Here is a 23785-nt window from a genome sequence, read left to right as displayed (position 1 = left end):
GAAAGTTTGGAAGAATTAAATCTTGGTTGTTTCTTACACTAACACACAGACTCACACACAGTGAAATTGAGCTAAGACAGCAGAAGACAAGATGCCACTAGAAATCAATTATTTTATTTCATTTTCTCTAAAGTAACTTCTCACAAGAAAGAGTAAGTGGCCACAAATTGAGATTCACTGGAGAAACTTCACATGGTACTTAGGATTTTTACACTGGTTTTGTTACTTTCTTAGAATGTAATTAAATGAGCAACAAATACCTACCTCTACCCCTCATGAACTTCCAAGAAATAAAAATATAAGGAAGCGTAACCATCCTTCTCCCAGACCAGCGTGCCATGTCTTGCCCCTGCACCATTTCTTAGGATTTATAGGCCCTTCTCCTGCTCTATCAAGGATGTCACTGTCAATAACATCTTCCATTCCAAGAAAAGCCAAATATTTCTTCTTCTATCTCAAAGGATTATAAACAGAATGTACTTAGATCAAAGTAGGAAGAAGACTCTCCCAGTGGGATAAAGACTTGTACATTGGAGATTTAAATCAGTTTCCAGGCAAAATTTTGTACCTGGTAATTATCAGCGACCTTCTCCACTGATTTTTCTGGATGTGGAGTCTGTACTGGTGTCTTGAATAATGCTCACCTATAGAATCTCTTGGTCTATCTTAAACCTCAAAGTTGTAAGTTGGTTTTTATGGCTCTCCAAGGTTAATACCCCTTGGAGTAGACCCAAGAAATGGTTTTGTTTTATGGCAAATTATGTATCAGAAATATACTTCAATACAATGAACATCCAGCATATGCCCCAGTGGGATGAAATAGCTTCTTCTTTCACCAGTTGCGAGCTGTTCGCCGATCTACATTTACTGGATTAACAGAATGGGTTTGGATTTTAAATTTTCACTGCCATTTAAACAGGTGAATATTTAATGCCTGAGGAGCAAGGTTATGAAATGTCAAAACTACTAAGTGAAGGATCTAATTTAAGAGGCAGCCAGAGAGTCTGCAATTTAAATATTTAAAGATGATACAGAAAGTACAACACTGAACACCAATCTACTCCAAAGATAGCAATTTAAAACTCAGGTTTATTCTGGAATTTCTCACAACCCTCCAAGTGATACAATAAACAAAGACAAGCAATACTGAGATTACTTGAAGGGAAGGAAGGAAAGCAGTTAGAAGGCAAATAAATGCTCTAGCCAATGGCTTCTCAAATTGTTCTTCACAAATGAGATCACACTGGACAAAATAGAGATAAAAATAGATTTATCAAAGTAATTAGGTCTTGAAAATGGAATCGTTTGAAACACAATATATTCCTTGTAATTAAAAACTCAATTCTTCATCAGCAACTAAAACTAATTATACATTAAACATTCAAGGACAAGTAACACATAGACTAAGAATGGCTATCAAAACACAAGTTAATCAAAATACACAGAATTAAAGGAATGAAAATATCTATGGATAAGAATTAGTACTTCATTACATGTACACAGTAAAGTTTAAAATCCCACTACATCACTTTCAATATAAGTCCATCAAAATGCTTTTGTCCAAAAACACAACTGCTCTCATTTCTCTTGGATTCATCAACAAAAGATCAGTGACAATGGACATTAATACCAACAGATTAAAGAGATAAGGTCTATAAATGAACAAAGCAATTCCTTCTTTATTAAACTAAGGACATCTGAAAAATCTCCCACTGGCAAGATCACCATTGAACAACTTCTATCACTTGTCAATTACTGACCCAGGACTATAAACATTAAACCTGAAAATTAGATGCTTGCCACTTCAGACTTTTTTGAAAAGCTCCATTCATTCTCTTTAGCTGGGAGGGGTGGACAAGGTCATGGTTGTGCCTATTTAAACTGAGAATTAATTGTTGTTCATATAAAAAAAAATGGAGTCTTGATGGGACTGTCTGAAAAATGACACTATCACTAAATAAAAGCTCTGGCTCTGGTAGGCAGTAGCAAAGGTCTTGTGACAGCATTAAGGCTGTACAGACAGGTGGTTACATAGGACCCTCCAAAGAGCTGAGAAGTACATAGAAGGATGCGATCTCCAATCACAATTCAGGCCAGAGACCTCAAAATTCATCCAAAAGAAGGGACTGTACTTTTATCTGCTTCTAAATGCAAAACCCCACTAGGAACAAGTCTCAAACACATATCAAGGCATATACATCTCATAGTCTAAGATTAAGTTTTTTAAGGGCCAGCATGTTTCATGAAGGGCTGCAAATGAGTAAACCGGAGAGAACAAAGCATACAGAAATAAGTCTGTAAAAAATTAAAGATTAGCTGTAGAAAAGGTGTTAGAGCTAAAAGCAATAATCACCCCTAGCAGGAAGGCTTAAAAAGGGTATTATAGATTAGGGGAGTTACCTTTAATAGGTATTCCAAGACAGAATTTAGAAGACTCCATCAGTGGAGAATACATATGAAACCTCTGCTTCAAGTCCCACAGATTGTTTTAATTCAAGCAACACTAGGGAACACATTTGATTGTGTTATTCTCTGCTTCAAATCCCTCAGGGGCTCCCTAATGCTTTTAAGATTAATTTCAAATTTCATAGTCCTTTATGCCCAGGGCACTGACTCCCTTTCCTATATAAACACACACAACCTTCAGTAGTTTTCCAAACCTTCCTCTCTCTTCCCAGTGTTAGTATAACCTGCACCTCCCACTCAACTAAATGTGAGTCACTTCAGCCTCTACAAGGGCATCACGAGTGCCTAACATCCACTCTCATCCACCTTCAATAGTCTGAGTTAGGGCCTTTACCAGTACCCACACCACATCACATGCCTGGTTTCTCATCCACACTGAGGAAACCAAGATAAAGTCGTTTCTTATCCTGTCTTGCAACTGTCTTATGTCCTTGAAATAAGAAAGTTTGTCTTTATCCTACTTTGTACACCCTGGTACATGCCACACAGTTGCCATCATGAAGAGGGTTTATAATCACAAACTAAGTGGAGAAACTTCATTTTGGAAATCTTACCTAAGAAATTAAGAGGAGCCATAATCTACTTTGTAATAAAGCAAACATCATGTGATGGTACTCTGTTCATAGACTAGGCTGTAGATGCCATTAAACATGTCCAGAATGAAGTGTCATTTCACAAACTGGGGTTTCAAATTCCCTGAGGAAATAAAATCTTTGACAGAATAATATGGTGCTGGGGGGGGGGGGGTAGGATCTTAATTTTGGAACAAAAAGGAAACAGAGGTCATTTAGCCCAATTTCTTTGTATTTAGAAAGGAGGGAGGCGAGACACACATAAATGAAGTGATTTGTCCAAAGATGCAGATCAAAAGAGGGAAGTGCAGGATTTATAGGTCTCAACTCTTCATCAAGGGATTTTCCAATACACAACTGTCTGAGACACAGTGTGAAATCATACGGGTTTCGAGCAAAATGACAATTATTGGGAGGATGATCAGACATTTACAAGGAGAAAGATACATGCAAGAAGGTAAGAACTTTAGCTCTGCTACATTGTTTCTTCCATACGTGTAAGAAAATCCGAAATACATCAAAATGGGTCTTTTCAGTAGGACACTTGCTATATTTCTTCTACTGGTAATACCTGAAAGCTATTTAGGAGATGTGTGACAAAAAGCCAAGGGGAGAGGGGAGGACAGAAGAAAAAAAAAAAATCAGACTAGGAATCTTGAAACTATTGCTTTACACCAAGTAAATTAAAATGTATCTAGAATAGTCAGAATATTTTAGGTATTAAACATGCTTTTTTAAAAAATATGTATCATTTAACAGAAAGGGAATATAGCAACTGGGTATATTACACTAGACAGACTACCCAGCTTCACATCATTTCCAAGTTTTAGTGCAACATTAAATAAAATTCAAGGCAGTTGATTCTTGTATCTAAATTAAAAAAAGACCAAAGAATAGGCAATGTCATAAGAGTAAGTGATTATATGTGTCATTATTAAGAACAATAGAAAAGTGTGCTGGTTATAAGATCTGTAATCATAAACTGGGTACTTGACAAATTAGATTTCCTTTTACACATATCTTAAACTCTGAAAAACTACACTGAGCACAGTCTATTAAATGCTACCCAAATCCTTTTCATCCAACATTTGTCAACTAAATGAGCGTCCACACAGACTGTCCTGACAGACATCTTTATATTTTACTGAAGTATAGTTTTATTAAAGTATCGAAGTATTTACTAGACCATCCAAGTTGGTAGATGACATCTGCCCTGGTACTGTTGCTTCTGCCTGGCTATAGAACCCCGCGGTTCAACAAGGACTCTCATGCTGGTAAACAGAGTCCATGGTAAAGCACTCCTGAAACTTAAATGGACTTAAACCAACAATGGAACTTAAACCAACAATGTCTTTCAAATTCCTGAAGATCTCTGCATGTAAGGAATCTAACAAAAAATAAACAAACAAATAGAGTCGTAAATGTGGCATCCAAAGGGGGTGGAGGATTAAATCCAATCTACAATTGCACTGGTGTGGGTCAGTCATCCCAAGGTCTAAGCAAGAATCTGTCAAACAAAATCTTCCATATTCCATTCCTGACTCCATACCTTTACTCAGCCCGTTAAAATTTTAGAAAATGATTACACTAAAGTGGCTTAGGAAAAAAAATAAAAATAAAAAGACGGGAGTTTCAGCTCTAACCACCAGAGTTCATTCCTACCCTCTTTACATTGATAAGTTTGCAATAGTGGTCAGGAAAAGTGGACTCCCTTATTTTTAAAATTAAAAAATGAGAAATGAGCCTGTATTTCTTTGGCCACATCTCTTCAGAAGATGAGCTTAGTTGGTAGAGCATGGGACCCTTGACCTCAGGGTCATGAAGTTCAAGCCCCACATTGGGCATGGGGCTTGCTTAAAATAAAAAGAAGAATAAGAAGCATTAAGTAATATAAATAGGCTAGAATTGAGGCAAACATGAAGTAGTTTAGTACTAAGTCAAAAAAAAAAAAAAACTTACAAAGGCAAAAAAGAATGTATTATCACTGGGGAAGTTCTGGCAGCAACAGAGCATACCGTGAACTAGTGGCCAGAAACTGATGCTCGTACCACAGCCCTCCAAAGTTACGAAGCAGTGAAAACACAGGGCATGGACTCACACAGAGCTGAGTTCAGGTCTTGGCTCTATTGCCTTACCAGTGATATAACTAGGGAATAATTTCCTTAGGTCTTCTGAAGCCTCTATTTCTTCATTTACAATCTGATGTAAATGACAGTCCTTACCTCACCGGGACCTTACAAAGATTAAACAGAAAAATAAAACTATTAGCACAAAGCTGGAGAACCATAATAATGTTTCAATCATATCATAATGATTTCATATATAGAGAAAATCATAACATAGATAATGATAGTTCCAGATACTTATTAGGCGCTTACCATGTGCTTGGTATGTTACATACCTTAATTCAATTGATCCTAATATCAGGGTATGAATTGGGTGTTGTTATTATTAGCATCCCTAATTTATGTAAGGAAAAACTCAAATATCACTATTATCTCTGAAATCAGATAAGAGGACACAGGGGGCCATTTGACACTAGATGTATGTTCTTTAACAGAAATACAGTTCAAAGGCTAAATAACTCTTCTTCAAAATCCATGGCAGTTATTATCAAAACTAACCCTAATTATTACAATATTACAATACAATCTTCTAAGTATTTTGTAAGACAATGGCAGATAAGTATACTGGAGAGTCCAAGTCCTCGTTGAAGCCTGAGGAAAAGGCGGTTTGTCATATAAAGGTCCACACTCAGCAGCTTTAAATGAGCTGATAGAAAAGACCAACTTAATTTTAATATTATTTTCCCAAAGTACAACATATTAAATACTCTCACTTCCTTATTCTCTCTCATAAAGATCTATTAGAGCCTAAAGTAACATGCAAAATGAGAAACAAAGGAGAAACAGAGAACCATCTCCGTTTTGGGGAGAAATAATAAATGAGCTTTGGGAAATACTGGCTACTTCAGATTAGTGTTACAAGTATGTACTTGAGGGGCGCCTGGGTGGCTTAGTCGGTGAAGCGTCCTAAGCGTTTGCTTAGGTCATAATCTCGCGGTTCGTGGGTTCGAGCCCCGCATCGGGCTCTGTACTGCCAGCTCAGAGCCTGGAGCCTGTTTCAGTCTGTGACTCCCTCTCTCTCTGACCCTCCCCTGCTCACGCTGTCTCTCTCTCTCTCTCTCCTAGAAATAAATAAAACATTAAAAAAAAATTTTTAAAAAAAGTATGTACTTGAATGTGGGATGGGTTACAAGACACCATTCAACCAATGCCAAATGACTCAATGTGACTTCACAGTGGGGAAAAAAATACTAAGAAGGCTATGCTAGCAGAGTACTGTGAAAGCTTTTCACTTTGGACACTATCACGAAATATACTAAGAGAACATTAGAGCGACTTAAAGAAAAAGAGAAATGTCCGTACTCCATATTCAGATGTGTGTAGGGCCTCTTCAACGCTGCGGGAACAGCAGACTACCTCAAAGCCGCCTCCCAGGGTAACAGCACTGGAATTCACTTACAAAGCTTTTATATTATTAGGCTCTAAGTTCCTAGAGGGTTGAAACTAATTCTTGTATGTACGCCTACTGATACCCCCACCCACAAGTGGGTGCTCCGATTCCTCCTGACTGAAAATACTCCATGGACTCCTGCAGGGGCTATTTCTGAAGTATCTTTCAGGCAAGCTGATTAGAAGGTGTGATGCTTGTCCAAACAATCTGGCTTTTTTGTGCTTCACTGGAAACAACAGAAGTTAAACTGGCTTACAGAAAAATAGATGTACTCATTCAGTTCTTAGAAAAGATTTTTTCAGTAGTAGCTTCTTAAGGGTTCTTTCAAGTTTCTGAAATTTGATCAGATGCAATCTCCAACAAAAACTACAATATCAAGTTCCTGTTAACACTTTTACCTACAAAAATAAACTTAAAATGCAATTCAGATAATATCTGACCATCTAGATCTAAAGCACTGCCAGATCAAAATGCTGAGTTAGAAAAAGTTAAACCTAAAGAAGGTCACCACAGTACATGGTAGAAGTAAACTGGAGCTGTTTAACAATAAAAGCCAACTACCACTGGTTGATAATATGTAGAAAAAGAAGGTTCTCAACAAGCCAATTTTGGTGGGTTACATATCCTAGGGTTTTCACATACATCTAAAATTTGAGACAGAAAACAAAACCATACACAATTTTCTGTCTCTGAGCATACTGAGCACATCTCCACTATCTCTTATATAAGCAATATAAAGAAACTCTTTATTCAGAAATTTTAAATAAAAGCTTATAAATTTTGTGAACAAAGATCCTTGCCCTCTGAGAGTACACCACCAAAGGTGAGAAAAGATAATGGGCAGTGAAAAATAGATGCTTTTTAAAAATTTTTTAATGTTTATTTTTCAGAGAAAGCCAGAGCATGAGTGTGGGAGGGGCAGAGAAAGGGAGACCAGAATCTGAAGCAGGCACTAGGCTCTGTGCTGGCAGCACAGCACGGAGCAGAACACGAGGCTGGAACTCATAACCTGGGAGATAATGACCTGAGCCAAAGTCAGACCCTTAACCGACCGAGCCACCCAAGCACCCCGAAAAATAAACGTTTTTATTGCCAAATTAAAAGTTGGTAAGTAAGGACAGTGGTATAGGGCAGTATAGGCAGAGAATGAACCAAGGCAGGAGATAAGAATTTGACACGCACATTCAAGGATGAGGAGCCCGCTGAGCTAGGATAAAATCTCTGTAGAACAAAGACAACGCTGTAATAGGAAGCTGGGGCAGATTCTGGAGCCCTTAAATGTTATAGTGAGGCTTTTTATAACCAGGGGAGTGACAGTCTACAAAAATGTACATGTGTAGGTCAAATACATATACAACATGGAGATAATTTCCCCATAAGCTACATGAACAGAAGAGTCAAAATCAGTGTGGCAATTTAAAAAGCTATTTTAAATACCATTTACAGTAAGTTTCCTTTTGTTCTGTAAACTAGAAGAAAAACTGCTTCACCACAAGGTTGGTTTGGATATCTAAGTCTTCTTTGACCTAGTTATGTATACAGTAATGAAAATATAATGATCCTATTTCTGTGTGTACACTAAATACTCCACAGAGAAATTTCATCTTGGTATCATTTTTAAATATGTTAAGTGAGTCTCATAGGCTTCCATGGATCTTTGCAGAACAAGGCAGATACGTGTCTGTGAACAAATGAATTAATCTACCCAAAATTAATCCCCATAATTCTTTTTATGAATTAGGTCTTCCCTAAAAAAGAATAAATGTAAACTATAGGGCTAGGTTTAATCACTGATCACTTTCATAGAAGGTTAATACTTGACTGAATAAATACACTTCATAGTTTCCAGATGTAAGTTTCTTCCAAAAAAGTACATGTCACATTAAGGCCTCTGTGCCTTTGGATGAGACATTCCTTCACATGTAATACGTGTCTTCTTTCTCTGTGTGATAAACCCTATTTTGTAAAACTCTATCACCTCTGAAACCACTGCAGAGGCCTCTTGACAGCCAGGGACATATCCATTTCTACTGCACTCTGCATTCACTTATCATACATCAAAAAAATGGTCATATAAAGTCAGTGCTGTCTCTCGCTACTACACAATGACATCAAGGACAAGACTATATCTTGTCATGTTTTAGCACACCTCCATTTAACAAAGTGGACCTGTATGTGCTAGACATTCAAACTGCTTACAGAATTAAGTACTTACAGATATTCCTTACCTAAGATTATAAAACCATGATTGTATAGTCCTTAAAAAACAATCTGCAATAAAACATTTTTAATATTAAATTTAAATAGCTTTGCCCTTGTAGGGGGGAAGAAGAGGAAAAAACACATTATGATGCGCATTAATAACATTTAGTTAGTTTTTTTCATGGTTATTTATTTTGAGAGAGAAAGAGCAAAAGCAGCGGGGGGGGGGGGGGGGGGGGGGGGGGGGGGCAGAGGGGGGAATCCCAAGCAGGCTCCATGCTGTCAGAGCAGAGCCCAACGCAGTGGGGGGGGGGGAGGGGGGTGTCAATCTTGCAAACCATGAGATCATGACCTGAGCCCACACCTAAGTAACTGAGCCCTGAGCCACCAGGCACCCCAATAACTTTTAAAGCATATGCTCTTCCATACAAACTTGGAAACTAAACACTGGACTCGCTAGGATGTCATATAATGTAAAAGGCCCTAATGGGACAGGCCTCTTAAAAGATGGAAGTAATCACTTTTACTAAAACTTTAATGTACTTTAAAAATTACTCCTCAAACATCCAAGGGAAAATTTCTAATGGTCTTCCTTCAAACGCCTGTTGTAAATGTAAAAACAGTCTGCAACCCATACCTATATTATAACCAAAACACAACAGCCAATATTTAATGTTTTCAGGCCTGATTTAACCCAATTGTCATGAATCGTGTGTGTGTGTGTGTGTGTGTGTGTGTGTACACAAAAAGTTAGGAAACAACCTCACTTTCCTTCAAGGAGAGCTTGTCTTTAGTAAGTCTTAATGAGTATAAACAATACACCCATTCAAAAACAAAAAAGGCAGTAACAAACATTTTGGATTGCCCCCTCTCTCTCTCTCAAATAGACTAGAAGGAAATTGTGTGTGAGACACATGTATAACATATAAGAAAAGGAAAAAGGGATACTAGGAATGTTACCATAAACCCTCCCCAGAGCCAAAGAAAGTCTTACCTATGTATTTTTTGTGGACCTGACGTAAGTTATACAACTATAAAAAACTTATTCAATAGATGATTTAAAAGGAATAACCCCTGAAATATTACTGAATGCTTTATAACTTTAAACCCACCTAGATATTTTTCTCTCAACATGATTAGACATTAGAGAATAATCACAGGGAAAGTTTTTTTTAAATGAACTGATTTACAGGACTAATAGTCTCATTCAAAGACAATTCCTCATTCTCCAAATATCTATTAGATTCCTGAGCTGTATATCCCCCCAAACAGCTTTAACAAAAAGTAATTACTATATTCCTAAAGCCTTTTTGTATGCCAGTTGTGAGGGCTTTACAAGAAAGAGGATTTTTAAAGAATACACCAACAACCTTTACTGTACACAATGAACAAACCATATCACTGCCATTCACAGACTCCTCTAGAAATTTAAAGAGGAGAAGGAGGAGGGGAGAACCACCTTTACCTCTGTTGCAAGACAAAGGGTTCTCCTGCTTCAGATGTGCAGAGGCACCTCACGTTACCTTGAGAATCCAGTCCTACGGTATTTAATTACACTGGCGGGAGCACCAAACGGTCTGGCATGGTGCCCTTTCCCTGGGTCTTGCTGATTGATAGCATCAATAACATTCACTGGCTGTAATTAAACCGCCAAATAGTACCCCCTTTGCCACTTGGTAGATCAATGTTCTTTAATACTCAAAGAACAAAGTACAAAGGTCAGAGGGGTGTTCTTAGCCCTCACCTTCACAGTTCATTTGACTTTGTGCACCAGAGTGGTTTGCAGGCAACGCATATTTCACAATTCCCCAAAGACACTGGCTAATGAAGGAGAACACTATGGAAAATGCTGTTAAGTTGATGACAATTACTTATTAACCCATTTTTGCAAATCTGAGAACAGAGACATTCTAAGCCTTTTGGTGACAGTATGCACCGCTTTCACATAGCTTTGAGACAAAATTCAGTTTATAAGTCAAAAGGTTTCTAAATTAAGGTGGAATACAGTAAATAGGGTTTTTTTCCTTTAAATATTTATAACATGCTATGTGGGCGAGTTCTTGTGATAGTAAAGCAAATTCCCATTTATTCAAACCCAGGCTAGAAAAGTTCAAACATCCAGAGACTGGGGAGAGGTAGGAGAGGGATGTGGTTGGGAGTTTATAAATAGGAGATAAATTTTTATTGCATTCTAAAAGCAACTTCCATATTCTAAGGATTCACAACCATCCTGAACCATGTAATTGAACTCCCAATCTCTATACTAATATGAAACACCCATTTTAAATGAATGGGCCCCAGAAGAATGATACTGCAAATTCCCTACTCTCAGAATCAAATATTAAACAACATTTATGTACTTGTAATGCTAAAAGTATTTAATGACACTGAAATGCTCTGAAAATGAGTAGAGAGAGAGAGAGAGAGTGTGTGTGTGTGTGTGTGTGTGTGTGAGAGAGAGAGAGAGAGAGAGAGAGACAGAATGAATTATTTCCCTAAGTCCATCATTATATTCATTAAAAGTACATCTGTTAACCACAAGCATTCCAGATAATTTAGGACAGAACCTACAAATGAAATTTTCATTAACATGTAGGCTCATTTTTTTTTTTAATGTTTTTTATTTATTTCTAGGAGAGAGACAGCGTGAGCAGGGGATGGTCACAGAGAGAGGGAGTCACAGAATCCGAAACAGGCTCCAGGCTCTGAGCTGGCAGTCAGCACAGAGCCCGACGCGGGGCTCGAACCCACCAACCGCGAGATCATGACCTAAGCGAAAGTCGGACGCTTAACCGACTAAGCAACCCAGGCACCCCAACATGTAGGCTCATTTTGAAACAAGCACCACACGTCTATCCAACCAAGTACAAATCATTAAGGTCTACCAAACAAAGGTTTTTAGGTCAGACCACCACCTATTAAGAACCACCAGTAGTAGCTGGTTAAAATACATTTTTTGTTCTCACTCTGCAGATAATCAGATTCAATAAGTTTTGGGGTCCAGAAATAAGCATTTTATCAACCACCCCACCTTAATGATGCTGATGAACATTTTAATGCTTTCGCAGTCCCTTATGTAGACAGACTTTTTTTTTTTAATTTTCAGCCCACAGCCCGACGTGGGGCTCGAACTCACAAACCGCGAGATCATGACCTGAGCCCAACTTGGCTGCTTAACCAACTGAGCCACCCAGGTGCCCCTAGATGGACTTTAAACAGGTAATCCTCAAACTCTGGGGGCATATTCGGGATTCCTAGAAAGCTTATAAAAATTAGATGTCAAGCTCTTCTACTGGTCACCTGCCAATGTAGGTTTCCAAATGAGTAAGAAATTCACAGGTAGCTTGAAAATAAAGTATATATGAATAGAAATCACCAATAAATACAAAAATGTAAAAGTAAAGCAAAGCCCTGAAAACTCATTCAAAGGTATTTCCAAATAGAAGCCTGGCTGGCTGGGGCTCAGCTGGGTTAGGGAGCTCATTAGCCTGGTGGGTCTATACAAGAGACTGCTGTGCTTACTTCTATGAAGTCAGAGCCACTCTCAAGGACATCAGAATCTTTCTAAGAATATGAACAGGGTCGTTTGTATGAAGCAAGCAAGAAACGTCCCATTTCTAAACAGTCATTTAACAAAATTTGTAGAAATGAAAGCTTTTCCTGAATGATCAGTTTCCAGGACCATGCAGGTGCTGCCTTCCCTGCTGCTCACCTGAGGGTCAGGGAGGGTCACTTCGAGACTCATTAGCAACCTCAAAACCTAGGCAGGAAGGATTACGCTTCCTAATTCCTGTGGGAGGAGGTAACCTTATACTAATGACCAGAAAACAGAGCACATTAGCATGACTTATCAATTTTTTTCCCCACTATAACACAAGGTAACTATAATAGTTTTAAATATCCAACAAAATCAAACTAACAAGCTAAAACAGTGGGACTACTTACTTTGGAGTACAAGTAGTTTTTTTCATTCCTCCCCAACTAGATTTCTAAACTATCACTTTAATATAGAAAAGACTGGGGGGGGGGACCCTCAATATTCTTAATCTTCTTTTTCTGAAAGTAACAGGCCAGCATAAGTACTTTCTACCTCTAGATGTTAAGTGGAAATGTCTGACAATAATTGTGTAGTCGAGCATCATCGCTGCCATTTTCAAATGAGAAAGCTAAACCAGGAGAGCAAGAGCAGGACATAAATCCAGGACTTGTAACTCTTAAGTCTTGATGCAGCATTCAAGGGGTTCTTCTCATTCAAGGTGGGGGCACACAACTAGCAGACCACTTACAGGGTTTTCAAACTACAGCTCTCTCTTGCTTAATCCCAAGTAGAACGTCAAGAAACTTCCCAAGGTAAAACCCCCACAAGTCTGATGTCATACCTGGAGCTTAAAACTGATGCTAAAATCAACAACAGGAAAATAGGGCAGAGATGGGAGTAAAAGAAAATGGACTACATGTGCTTTTGTAAAGAGTCCACACAAACTTAAAAGAACGACAAATGCACTTTCTGTAACTTTTAAACTAGTACCAAAGACTCACAAGAACTTCCCAGAAAAGGATTCTTGAATGGGTTATCTCCTACAGAATAGAGATCCAGAGAGTTACTGTAATAATTCTTTTACTGCCCAGTTACCATCCAAATTCTTAAACCTATGTGAACTCGCCCATCTTGTAGACAGGACCTCCACATACTAGTTTTACCTCAAACTGAGCGTCTGGCTATCTCCAGAACTTTGCCTGACAGACTATAGTTTTCCCACCACTAGGAACAGCTCCACTTTCTCACAACAGAGATCTGAGCCACAAAGTCTCAAGACAGTAAAGGACCCAAAGTAAGGTTCCCAAGAGAATATTCCATCTGTAGTGGTATCTATAACCTGGTTCTAAGTAAAATGTCTACAGGTCAACAATGTGAGATGAAAAGAAAACAAGAAAAGCCACCAGCATCAGCCAACATGTTAGCTTGTGGCACTGTTAGCTACAGTGTGTTTGAACAAGTCCTTTTTTTTTTTTTTTTTAAATATTTATTTTTTCTAGGAGAGAGAGAGAGAGAGAGAGAGAGAGAGAGAGAGAGAGCGCGTGAGCAGGGGAGGGTCAGAGAGAGAGGGAGACACAGACTCTGAAACAGGCTCCAGGCTCTGAGCTGGCAGTCAGCACAGAGCCCGACGCGGGGCTCGAACCCACGAACCGCGAGATCATGACCTAAGCGAAAGTCGACGCTTAACTGACTAAGCCACCCAGGCGCCCCAAGAACAAGTCCCTTAATTTGAGCTGCATCTCGTTCTTCAGAGGGAGTATTTTGCCTACAGGAATGTTGCTTTTGCCGAAGTCCAGACAAGTAAAAGAATAAAAGTCCTATGCAACTACTACGAAAAGTAGATAGAGCAAGGAACTGAGGGACCCTTTTTCAGAAGTTAGCATACCTGTCTTAACCTCTGGAGCTAGCTTGGTGGAAGAGACAGAAGTCACAAATAAAAGGCAACAAGCCCTACCCTACCCTTAAAGAGCAGCAGAAAAGATAAGCAGACAAGTGTTAACACTGCCTTCCAGAAATGCCTTTGCTGATGCACATTCATGAAACAGGCAGAAAAGGTAGAAGCTTGAATAACAAAATGATCTATAAACTCCCTCCTAAGAAAGATGGGTTCAGTCAACTGATGAGCTGCCCCCATCATCCCCTCTCTGTAGTGCACAAGCAGGTAAGGGCAGGAAGTAAGCTGAGACAGTGCTACCAGGAACCCTCCTCCTCACACATCCCCCTCTGTGCAGGCTCAGCCTTTGCTCCAACAACTGTCAAAAAGTATCTACAGTATCTACAGAAAAGCAGTTCAGATAATGCCAAGTTACTGCCTTCTGGGGATTTCCAACTGTCTCATTCCCACTTTGAAGGGGGGTTGGAAGGAGCGGGAGTAACACAAATAGGCCCGAGTTGGGGTAATGAGGTTCTGGACTATCCAAGGCCACCTACCCACACTCTCAAGGCTACCCAAGGTAAGTACTAGCCTCTGGTGCCTTTTTGTGTTAAGGAAAAAAAAAAAAAAAAATCACAGCTCATCATGGAGTATTCTGCAAACACATGACAGGCATTATACAAATAACACCGTATTAAAAAAACCTTACTCATTTAAATAAAGGCTGTGTAAACTCGACTTACAGATACAAGAATTTTATTTAAATGTATTGAAGAGTTTCTGATGATCAGATATACCAATATACTATTAAAACTTGGCACATGGCTCTAGAAATTTCCAGACCATGGGTTAAAAATAAAGTTGTAACACACTCAGTCCTAATTTTTAAAAAGGCCAGGAAATCATTTCCTCAGCTTCCATTTTTGCTTCCACTCCTGGTATGTACTTTTTCCTTTATTTTTTTTTGTCCCTCCACAAACAGAAGTCTGACCAGCCAAATAACAATTTAGGTTAACATCTCCAAAGTTGTCAGTTAAATTGAGACTTGTCCTTCAAACTATTACTGTCAAATTTCCCAAATCTAGTCAAAGTAAAAGGTAAATGATGATCTATATGCAGCAATGTTGAAATAAGGGATACCTTGGGGGCACCTGGGAGGTTCAGTCTGTTAAGTTTCTGACTTCAGCTCAGGTTATGATCTTGCAGCCTGGGAGTTTGAGCCCTACATCAGGCCCTGTGCTGACAGTTCAGAGCCTGGAGCCTGCCCCTCCCCACCTGGTGTTCGGGTCTCTCAAAAAATAAACCAACATTAAAAACGAAAGGAAGGAAGGGAGGGAGGGAGGGAGGGAGGGAGGGAGGGAGGAAGGAAGAAGGGAGGGATACCTTACAGGAGATGCTTTTACAAGTTTGTGAAGCTCACCCTTCTCCTACAAACATCTACACTTTGTACTGACACAGAAAACAAAATCAACTACATCAGCCAAAAGAATACTAGCATAGCCCGATATGCTCAGAGAGATGTGGAGTTTGTACTAAACAGACCTTCCCTTCCTAACAAATATTTAAGTCCAATCCATTGCTGCTCTGCTCGAAACACTTTGGTGGCTCTCCCTCACCCACAATATAAAACCGTGGCGTGGCATGGCACACCTGCCTTTAATAATCCCCAAATGCTCTCTGCTCCTTTATGTATTACTCCCTCTGCTTACTGCTCTAGCTATTTCTAAGTGGTTCCCCTAGCGTCTGCTTTCAAACTTCCCTACAAAAGCATGAACTCTCAGCATTATTGCTATTTTGAAACCCGCTTGTCTCAAACACCTCAAAATGATGCTGTATATTTTAGCAGAGCACCAACCAGGTGGCAAGCCTAACTTCACTTACATTTCCACTCCTGCCTTTCTTTCTCTAAAGCCCAGAGCTGTTATGTAGCATTTCCTAATGGTCAAAATTAAACTTTAAAAGGAACAGTTTACAATGATAAGAAACAATCCCCTCCCCAATAATTCTGTACCAAAAAGAGGGTTGGTTGAGCTGGAGGATTCCCAGCACAAATTTTACTGTGGCTGCTATCAGCAACCACAAAGAGAAACCGTTAACATGTTGTCTCTTCAGGATAAGGTGCTGCATTTCACCACTACATCATTCCACAATAACCATGAGGTCATTAAAAATCTATTAAGGAGTTGGGGCGCCTGGGTGGCTTAGTCGGTTGAGCGTCCGACTTTCGCTTAGGTCACGATCTCGCGGTTCGTGGGTTCGAGCCCCGCGTTGGGCTCTGTGCTGACTGCCAGCTCAGAGCCTGGAGCCTGTTTCAGTCTGTGACTCCCTCTCTCTCTGACCCTCCCCTGCTCGTGCTGTCTCTCTCTCTCTCCTAGAAATAAATAAAAAAAAAAACCTTATAAAAAAAAATCTATTAAGGAGCTACACCTTTTTGTAATATGTAATTTGGTAGACTATGGAAAGTTAAAAAAAGGCAGATAATAAACATTCTCAACAATTAATTTTACAGATAAAATGGAAACTTAAATGATTACTTTCCAAGATCACATGGCCAGTTAAATCAGGTTATCAATGTCCAGGGAGAGTAAACTCTCAAAAGTGTAGTTCTGTATTCCTCCTATGTTAAGGATATAGTTCACACTAAACAAAGTCTGACCATGACATGTACTGGAAAAAGGTTAGACTAGTTGGGAAAAGGTATAAATGTAACAAATAATTTAAAGCAACACAATGGCTTAGAATAAAGGTTTATTAACTTAATCGTTCTCTAAGAAACTGAACACTTTAAGAAACAAATACTACTTGTAATTAGTTACTTCAATTATTACAAGGTTTTCCATCTGCACTTAAATGGTGGTTTGGTTATTTTAATATGAGAAATTTTGCATTAATGATATCAATTAGTAACTTTTAAGCAAAGGTGAAATTTAGGCTGGCCTATGTCTGAATGATTAATCAAAACCAAATTTAGATAGTTTTTTCATACGGGTAGTATTTCAAACAGGGATTTTTTTTTCTTCCGCGGGGCAGAGAAGGCATGGATTTGTAGGTGTATCTATCAACAATAACAAAAAGCTTCTATTCCTTGAGGTAACCATTCCCACTTTCAGATAAAGTGCAAAACTAACAAAGCTTCCTACATGCCTTGTAGGAGGGGAAGAGTGACCCTGAGGGGAAGGACCTCCATCACCTGTTCATAGCATGTGATGGAGGGGGGGAGGAAACCATGTAAGATCTTTTGGAAATTCATGATTTTACTCTGCTAATATGAATTTAAGTCTGATACCATTATCCTGGGCAAAAAATACATTTTCCCGGGGGGGGGGGGGCGGAGTACTGGCTTGAACCCGTAAGTGTTTCATATACCAATTTAGATTTTATCAATACTTGAGACTCCCTAAAACCAAAGTGAGCAGAGAATGTGAAGACTGAACACAGTAGTCACAACCACTGAGATCCCAAATGGGCCACAGAACAAAAGGTGTCCATGGGGACCGGGACCAGAGGGATCTTGATGAGCTGCTCGCCCTGTCCAGCATACAATTTTTGACACTGTCATGAGATTCTCACCCCCCATGGCTGAACTGTGCATATACTACCTTTTCACTCTCTTCCCTAAGGCTGGAAGTTAAAAACATCTTGTCTTCTTCACACTTTATTTACCATCTCAGTATCAGGGACAACATGGGCAGGCTTTATCATAACTGCCTCCATGCAGCTCAGAGATGGTGTGACATCACCAGTAAGGTAAGGCATCGAAGCATCGATCCAACCAGGGAAAACAGTGACCCTCAGGAGAAGAGAATAACCACTCTGAAACTTTAACCTACAAATGCTGCTCTTTTTAATAAACATGTTTCTAACATAAGGTGAACATATTGAGTTTTTCTAATTTCTTTTTTTTTAAATTTTTTAAAAATGTGTATTTATTTCTGAGAGAGAGAGAGAGAGAGAGACAGTGTGAGCAGGGGAGGGTGAGGGAGAGAGGGAGACACAGAACCTGAAGCAGGCCCCAGGCTCTGAGCTGTTAGCACAGAGCCCAATGTGGGGCTCGAAATCACGAACTGGGAGATCATGTCCTGAGCCAAAGTCGGATGCTTACAACTGAGCGACCCAGGCACCCCAGTTTTCTAATTTCTAAACCACACGTGTTAAGGAGTGAAGATGCTATGAACCACTTTTTACTCTGAATGTTCAACTATCATTCAGCATGCTCAGGAGAATTATCCACAAGAGGATATCAAGATAAAAGATGAAAACACACTGAAGTTAGCATGCAAAAATACCCATATTTAGAGAACCCACCTATTCAGAAAAGGTACATTTTGGTGGCTCCCAAGTGCTAGGCCTTAAACTTGCTGTCACAAATTAACTGGAAAACATATTAAAAAGCAGAATACTATATCTCACCTCTGGACACTGCTCCTGTAGTTCGAAGTGGGCCCCAGAATGTGTATTTCCAACACACTTTCCCTTGTGATTCTGAGGCAACTTTGCTTCACTCATTGCAAAAATACTGAGTATTTGTCATTTATTCAACACACCATCCATCTATTACACAAAACCCTACTGGGCTAAGGCTATTAGGGAGTCCCAGGAGAAACTGCTAAATAAACCACCTTTCATGGCACTTGATTCACAGTTTCAATATTCCAATTGCTAGGAATTCTACCAATGCATACTAAATACTAGGTGTCTTTGAAGACTTAACTTGAGGAGCACACGAACATTTGAATGCTTGTATATGATGTATGTATTAATTAGTCTACTGCAGCTTTCTAAAGAGAAAGAGTTTTGCCACATTAAATATAAGAGTTTTGTCTTTAAAAGACTCGTCTTAGCTAAACTCTGTGAGCACTAAAGTCTCAACTGTTTTTATTGGGGGAAGCCCAAGTAGGAAGTGGCTGAAGGAAGAACTTCGGATGGGCTCCAATAGGCTGCTATTTAACTAAAAGCAGGGGGGAAACCATATGCCAGGAAGCAAGACCTACAGGAGCACACGTGCAGAGCCTGAGACGATGATCACGTGCCAGAGAAGAGCCAATCTGACTACTGTAGAAAGCAGTCATACCAATGGTCAACTCCAAAGTGAAATCAAATGACAGGGTAAAAGATCAGTGAGATACAGGAGAAATTTGAGAAGTAACATGAGGAAAGCACTGTTTTTTAAGTTTACTCCAATAGCCACCACCAGGACAGACTGGAAGAAAGATAAAAAGGCCAATGTATGGAATGGTATCTCACGGAATGGAAAGGTTTACAAGCAGCTTCCAAAAGGTACTTAAAGCAGCAAACGGGGGGGAAGAGGGGGGTAAAAAACTGGCTCAAGATGTTGTGTAAGAACGCAAAACATGTCTAATTGAAAATAAGACAAAAAACACACAAAGAACAAATAGACAAAAATGGTGCTCTGTAGTTTTGGAAAATGGTCTGCTTTGCCTCTCAGAGAAATCTGGGCCAAATTGAGGATACCAGCTGTTATCTGATATTTTACAGGAACCAAATGGGGGTGGGGAAAAAAGGAGCCTGCTGCTTCCCCACCACTCCTACCCCCTATTTCAGAAAATCAGAAGAAAAGTAGCAGATGTCACAGTTTAAAAGCCACAAGGCATTACTGTCCTTTCTTCCACATAGTCTGCCTGGGCCGCTAGGCCCTGAAGAGGAAGCCGGGCAATGGGCAGTAAGGAAGCAGCTGTCATCAATGGTCTCCTTGCAAGCATGGAAACTCATTCTCTGGCAACTCTTCCCCCTCCATCTCTGCCTTCCTGTGGACGTTATTGCAGAAGAACCTACAGCTGAAGGACTGACTCACTAAAATGAAATAAGGATGGTTATTTCTGGAATGGGGAAAAGGTTATGTTCAGGAATGAGCCATCCCAACCATGTATTCCAATATCTTCAAACCCACAATGCAGGACCTCAACACTAAGATAAATTAGCAACAATTCTAGAAATCACTTTAACATGGGGAGGCCTTCAAAAATCCACGCAACACAAAACACACAAAACAATCTGAAAGTAACTGGATATAAGATGTCTTTTTATGTTAACAGCATTTGATTATTACCTAATAGTAATAATGTGGCACACCTGGGTGGTTCAGTCAGTTAAGGAGCCACCTCTAGATTTCAGCTCAGGTCAATGCTCTCATGGTTCATGGGTTCAAGTTAGGCTCTGCACTGAGAGTGAAGAACCTGCTTGGGATTCTCTCTCTCTCCCCCTCCTTCTCTGCCTTTCCCCCATGTTCTCACTCTCTCAAAATAATTAAAAAAAAAAAAAAACATGCAGAATTCTTGGACATCTTACATCCAGGTATATTTGGGAGCTACCCCATACAGTTCCCTTTAGATAAGACAGAGCTGGGAGTCATTCTTCCTACAGGCCAATAAATATAAAGAATGAGATGTCAAAACTACCCAGGGCTAATAAATTACCTTAGCTGACAATTCTGAGAGAAGCAACTTTTAAGCACAAAGATGACACTGCATTTCCAGATTTCTGAAAAAATGAGCAGAAATCTTCTAGACAAGTATCTAAGCAAGATGGATGCCACAATCAGCCTTGACTAACTTACCCTCACCACTTGAGGCTATAGTCTGAGCAGACTTCTTAAATCAAGAGTGGAAAATAGGTTCCAACTTGAGTCAATTGATAGAGGTTGTCTGGAACACTATTTTGAAAAATATTTGGGAGTCACATCTAGGCTCAGTGAGAAAGACTGCCATGATTGATTGGCAATGTCTGCACTGGGCAGGAGAGGGGAAATTAATGGCACGTGTGCTAAGTGTTTGCCAGAAGCTACATCCCTTTTATTCTCTAAAGGAAAAGAAATCTATACTGCAAACTGGATTAAATTCTTATCCAAATACAATCTACACTGGCATTTTGAAAATTCACAAAAGTGAGAAAATACCCACAAATTATTTACCATTTGTCTTGAAAAGGAAAATGTAACAGGAAAAATAACCTGTGTGGCATGTAAGCTCATCTAGTCAGTCTCCTCAAAGTCAGAGAAGAGTCAAACTATAGCCCAAGGACCACATCCAGACTGCCAGCTGTTTTTTATGATCCATGAGCTAAGAATGAGTTTTATATGTTTCAATGACTGGGACAAAAGAGACTATTTTGTGACACATGAACAGAACATGAAATTCAAGTTTCAGCTTCTACAAATAAGATTTTTTAAGATCAGTCACATCTGTTCATTCACACAGTTATTGGCTATGGCTGCTTTCACGCGACAAGGGCAGAGTTGAGCAGTTATGACAAAGACTCTATGACCCATGAGGCCTAACATAGTTACTACCTGGCCCTTTAAAGAACAACTCTGCCAACCCCTGAGCTCAAAGAATTGGTCTAAGGTTTCCCCAAGTTATGTGGCAAGTAATTCACTATAAAGGAAGGAGACTTAATTCAGCAGGCTTCACAAAGTACTTAGCTAAGAAAGTTGCTCTGCCCCCTTGTTAATAAGAAGTGATTACATAAAGTCCCCGTGAACAGTTTCCCCATCATCCAACAAACAAAAATTCTGCTATGCCTCCCAGAGAAGTGTCTAGGTGGGCACAAAATGAATAAAGGAAAGAACTATAAGAAGATTTCAATTGTTTTTAACCTTTGTTCTGCAGGTAGCTAGGAAGAAAACTGAAACATACTTTTATTGTTTTGGTTTGAAGTCTCAATCCATTCAAGGTGTTGATAGCTTTCTCTGCATCCTTAGGATCAATGTAGTTCACAAAGCCATATCCCAAGCTCTGCCCTAATGAAAGGGAAGGAGAAAAAGGCATACATTAGTTCTACACCACTGATGACAGAGATCCACTCTCATTCTGGTATATGGTCTTGCCGTTAACACCAGCACATTTTCTCAATAGTAAAAAGAAGTCTATATTAATTCTTCTAGAAATATACATGTGGTCTTTTTTTCCATCTCCTTTCTACTACATTTGCAAGTTTAAACATCAGTTAGAACTCAGCAAGCTGTGCATTTAAAGCGCGCATGCGCACGCACACACATCTCCAAAGCATTCCACCAAACACATTCTGCCTGAGCCAGAGCACCCAGCAGCAAATGCAATGTTCAGCTTCAGAAACTGTGGGTGCAAATCTCTGCCGAGCTGCTGAGTGGGCTTCACGGGCACGACTTTTCCAGTTTTGTTTTCTTTACCCAAAAAATGGGAAGAGAAGGCGTCATGCATCAACCAAGAATCTGTCAGTGTTCTGTACTTTGTACCCTGGCAAATTTACAGCCTTTTCCAAGTACAATTATTTCCATTTAAAAGGTGAAGAATCGTGTGTACACATGGACATTTATTTTATAGGAGAGCCTCTTCGAATAAACTGAATCTGATTTTCTAAAAACGATCTGATGACCTAGATAAGAAATACAGGGAAATCTTAACACAAAGATTTACACTGAGAATATCCAAGCCAGTAAGAACAATGGGAACATGTAGGAAGGGAAGAAAGTATAATCACAAATAATAAAACACAATTTCTAAAATAAAAGTTGCTTAAAATTTTTGTTTTTCCCTACCATCTGAGCTCTCTAACCCCTGGCTCAATGATGTCCCAACTCAAAAAAAAAAAAAAAGGAAAGTATTCAAGAGGTTGGAATCAATGGTATGCCCATGTAAGTAAAGCCAATCTGAAAGGTCTCAATTATTGATCTAAGGGAGTTTCTCAGTTTCAAAAAAAAAAACACTATCATAGAGTAGGTGACAAAAGTGGACATAAGAAACGTTTAGTCTATTAAAAGTTAAACTGAGGGTTTCCCAGAAGCTGTTCAGTAAAGGTCCAAATACTTTTTATGAGTATCATTTTTTATGAATTTCATAGCAAACTAAGGGATTTTCTTCCTCGATGGGGTACTTTAGACACATGTGGTTATGAATACAAGTATTTAGGACAGCCACTCCAGTTATCCTAATGTGGTTTTTATAACTATATAAAAGAGAGAGAGAGAGAGAACACTAATTACAGTACCTAAGAACTATGAAAACTTGTGGTTGTATTTTGGGACCACTATCAGAATTTGGGTGTTGTACAATACCCCCAGCTAATATGTCAATTAACCTCAATAAAAAAAATTGAGGTCATCATTGCTGAAGTATGCCCTCTAATGGAATTGCATTTTTTTCCTGTTTAAAAAAAAAAAAAAAAAAAGGGTGAGGGGGAGCCTGGGTGACTCAGTTGGGTTAATCGTCTGACTCGATATCAGATCAGATCATGATCTCACAGTTTCGGGAGTTTGAGCCCCACGTTGGGCTCTATGCAGACAGCATAGAACCTGCTTGAGATTCTCCCCCTCTCTACCCCTCCCCTGCTTACACTCTCTTGGTCTTTCTCAAAAAATAAATAATAATCAACTTAAAAAAAAAAGTGAGGAAAGAGCTAAAACTAGTTATTTTTTTCCTCACAACAATCGTAGAACTTTAGTTTTACTCACAGGTCTATTTTTTAAAACTTCCATGTGAAGCCACTGTATTTTAAGCTTTCAGCCTTTTACTAATTTGACATTTACCATGTGTCTATTGCATGCATAGTGCCCTCTTAGAAAATGTGCTTCAGCTCTATTGTCAAATGGGATGAACATAAAAGCTACTCCAGGAAGCAGTTTAA

At 39.2% G+C, this 23785-nt stretch overlaps 1 protein-coding gene across 2 annotated transcripts in view; it reads right to left on the bottom strand.

Annotated features, from left to right (window-relative positions):
• ELAVL2 (ELAV like RNA binding protein 2) overlaps nt 1-23785 on the bottom strand; it is a 65889-nt gene that overhangs the window by 18025 nt on the left and 24079 nt on the right. For both annotated transcript variants that reach the window (XM_039219929.1, XM_039219930.1), the window contains exon 2: nt 21820-21923. In XM_039219929.1, coding sequence (XP_039075860.1) covers nt 21820-21923 — 104 coding nt within the window. The remainder of the gene's footprint in view (nt 1-21819; nt 21924-23785) is intronic.

This window comes from Hyaena hyaena, unplaced genomic scaffold (assembly GCF_003009895.1).
Source record: "Hyaena hyaena isolate Hyena2069 unplaced genomic scaffold, ASM300989v1 scaffold_850, whole genome shotgun sequence".
In the NCBI taxonomy this organism is placed as follows: Eukaryota; Metazoa; Chordata; class Mammalia; order Carnivora; family Hyaenidae; genus Hyaena; species Hyaena hyaena.
This window is presented reverse-complemented; position numbering and strand designations above follow the sequence as displayed.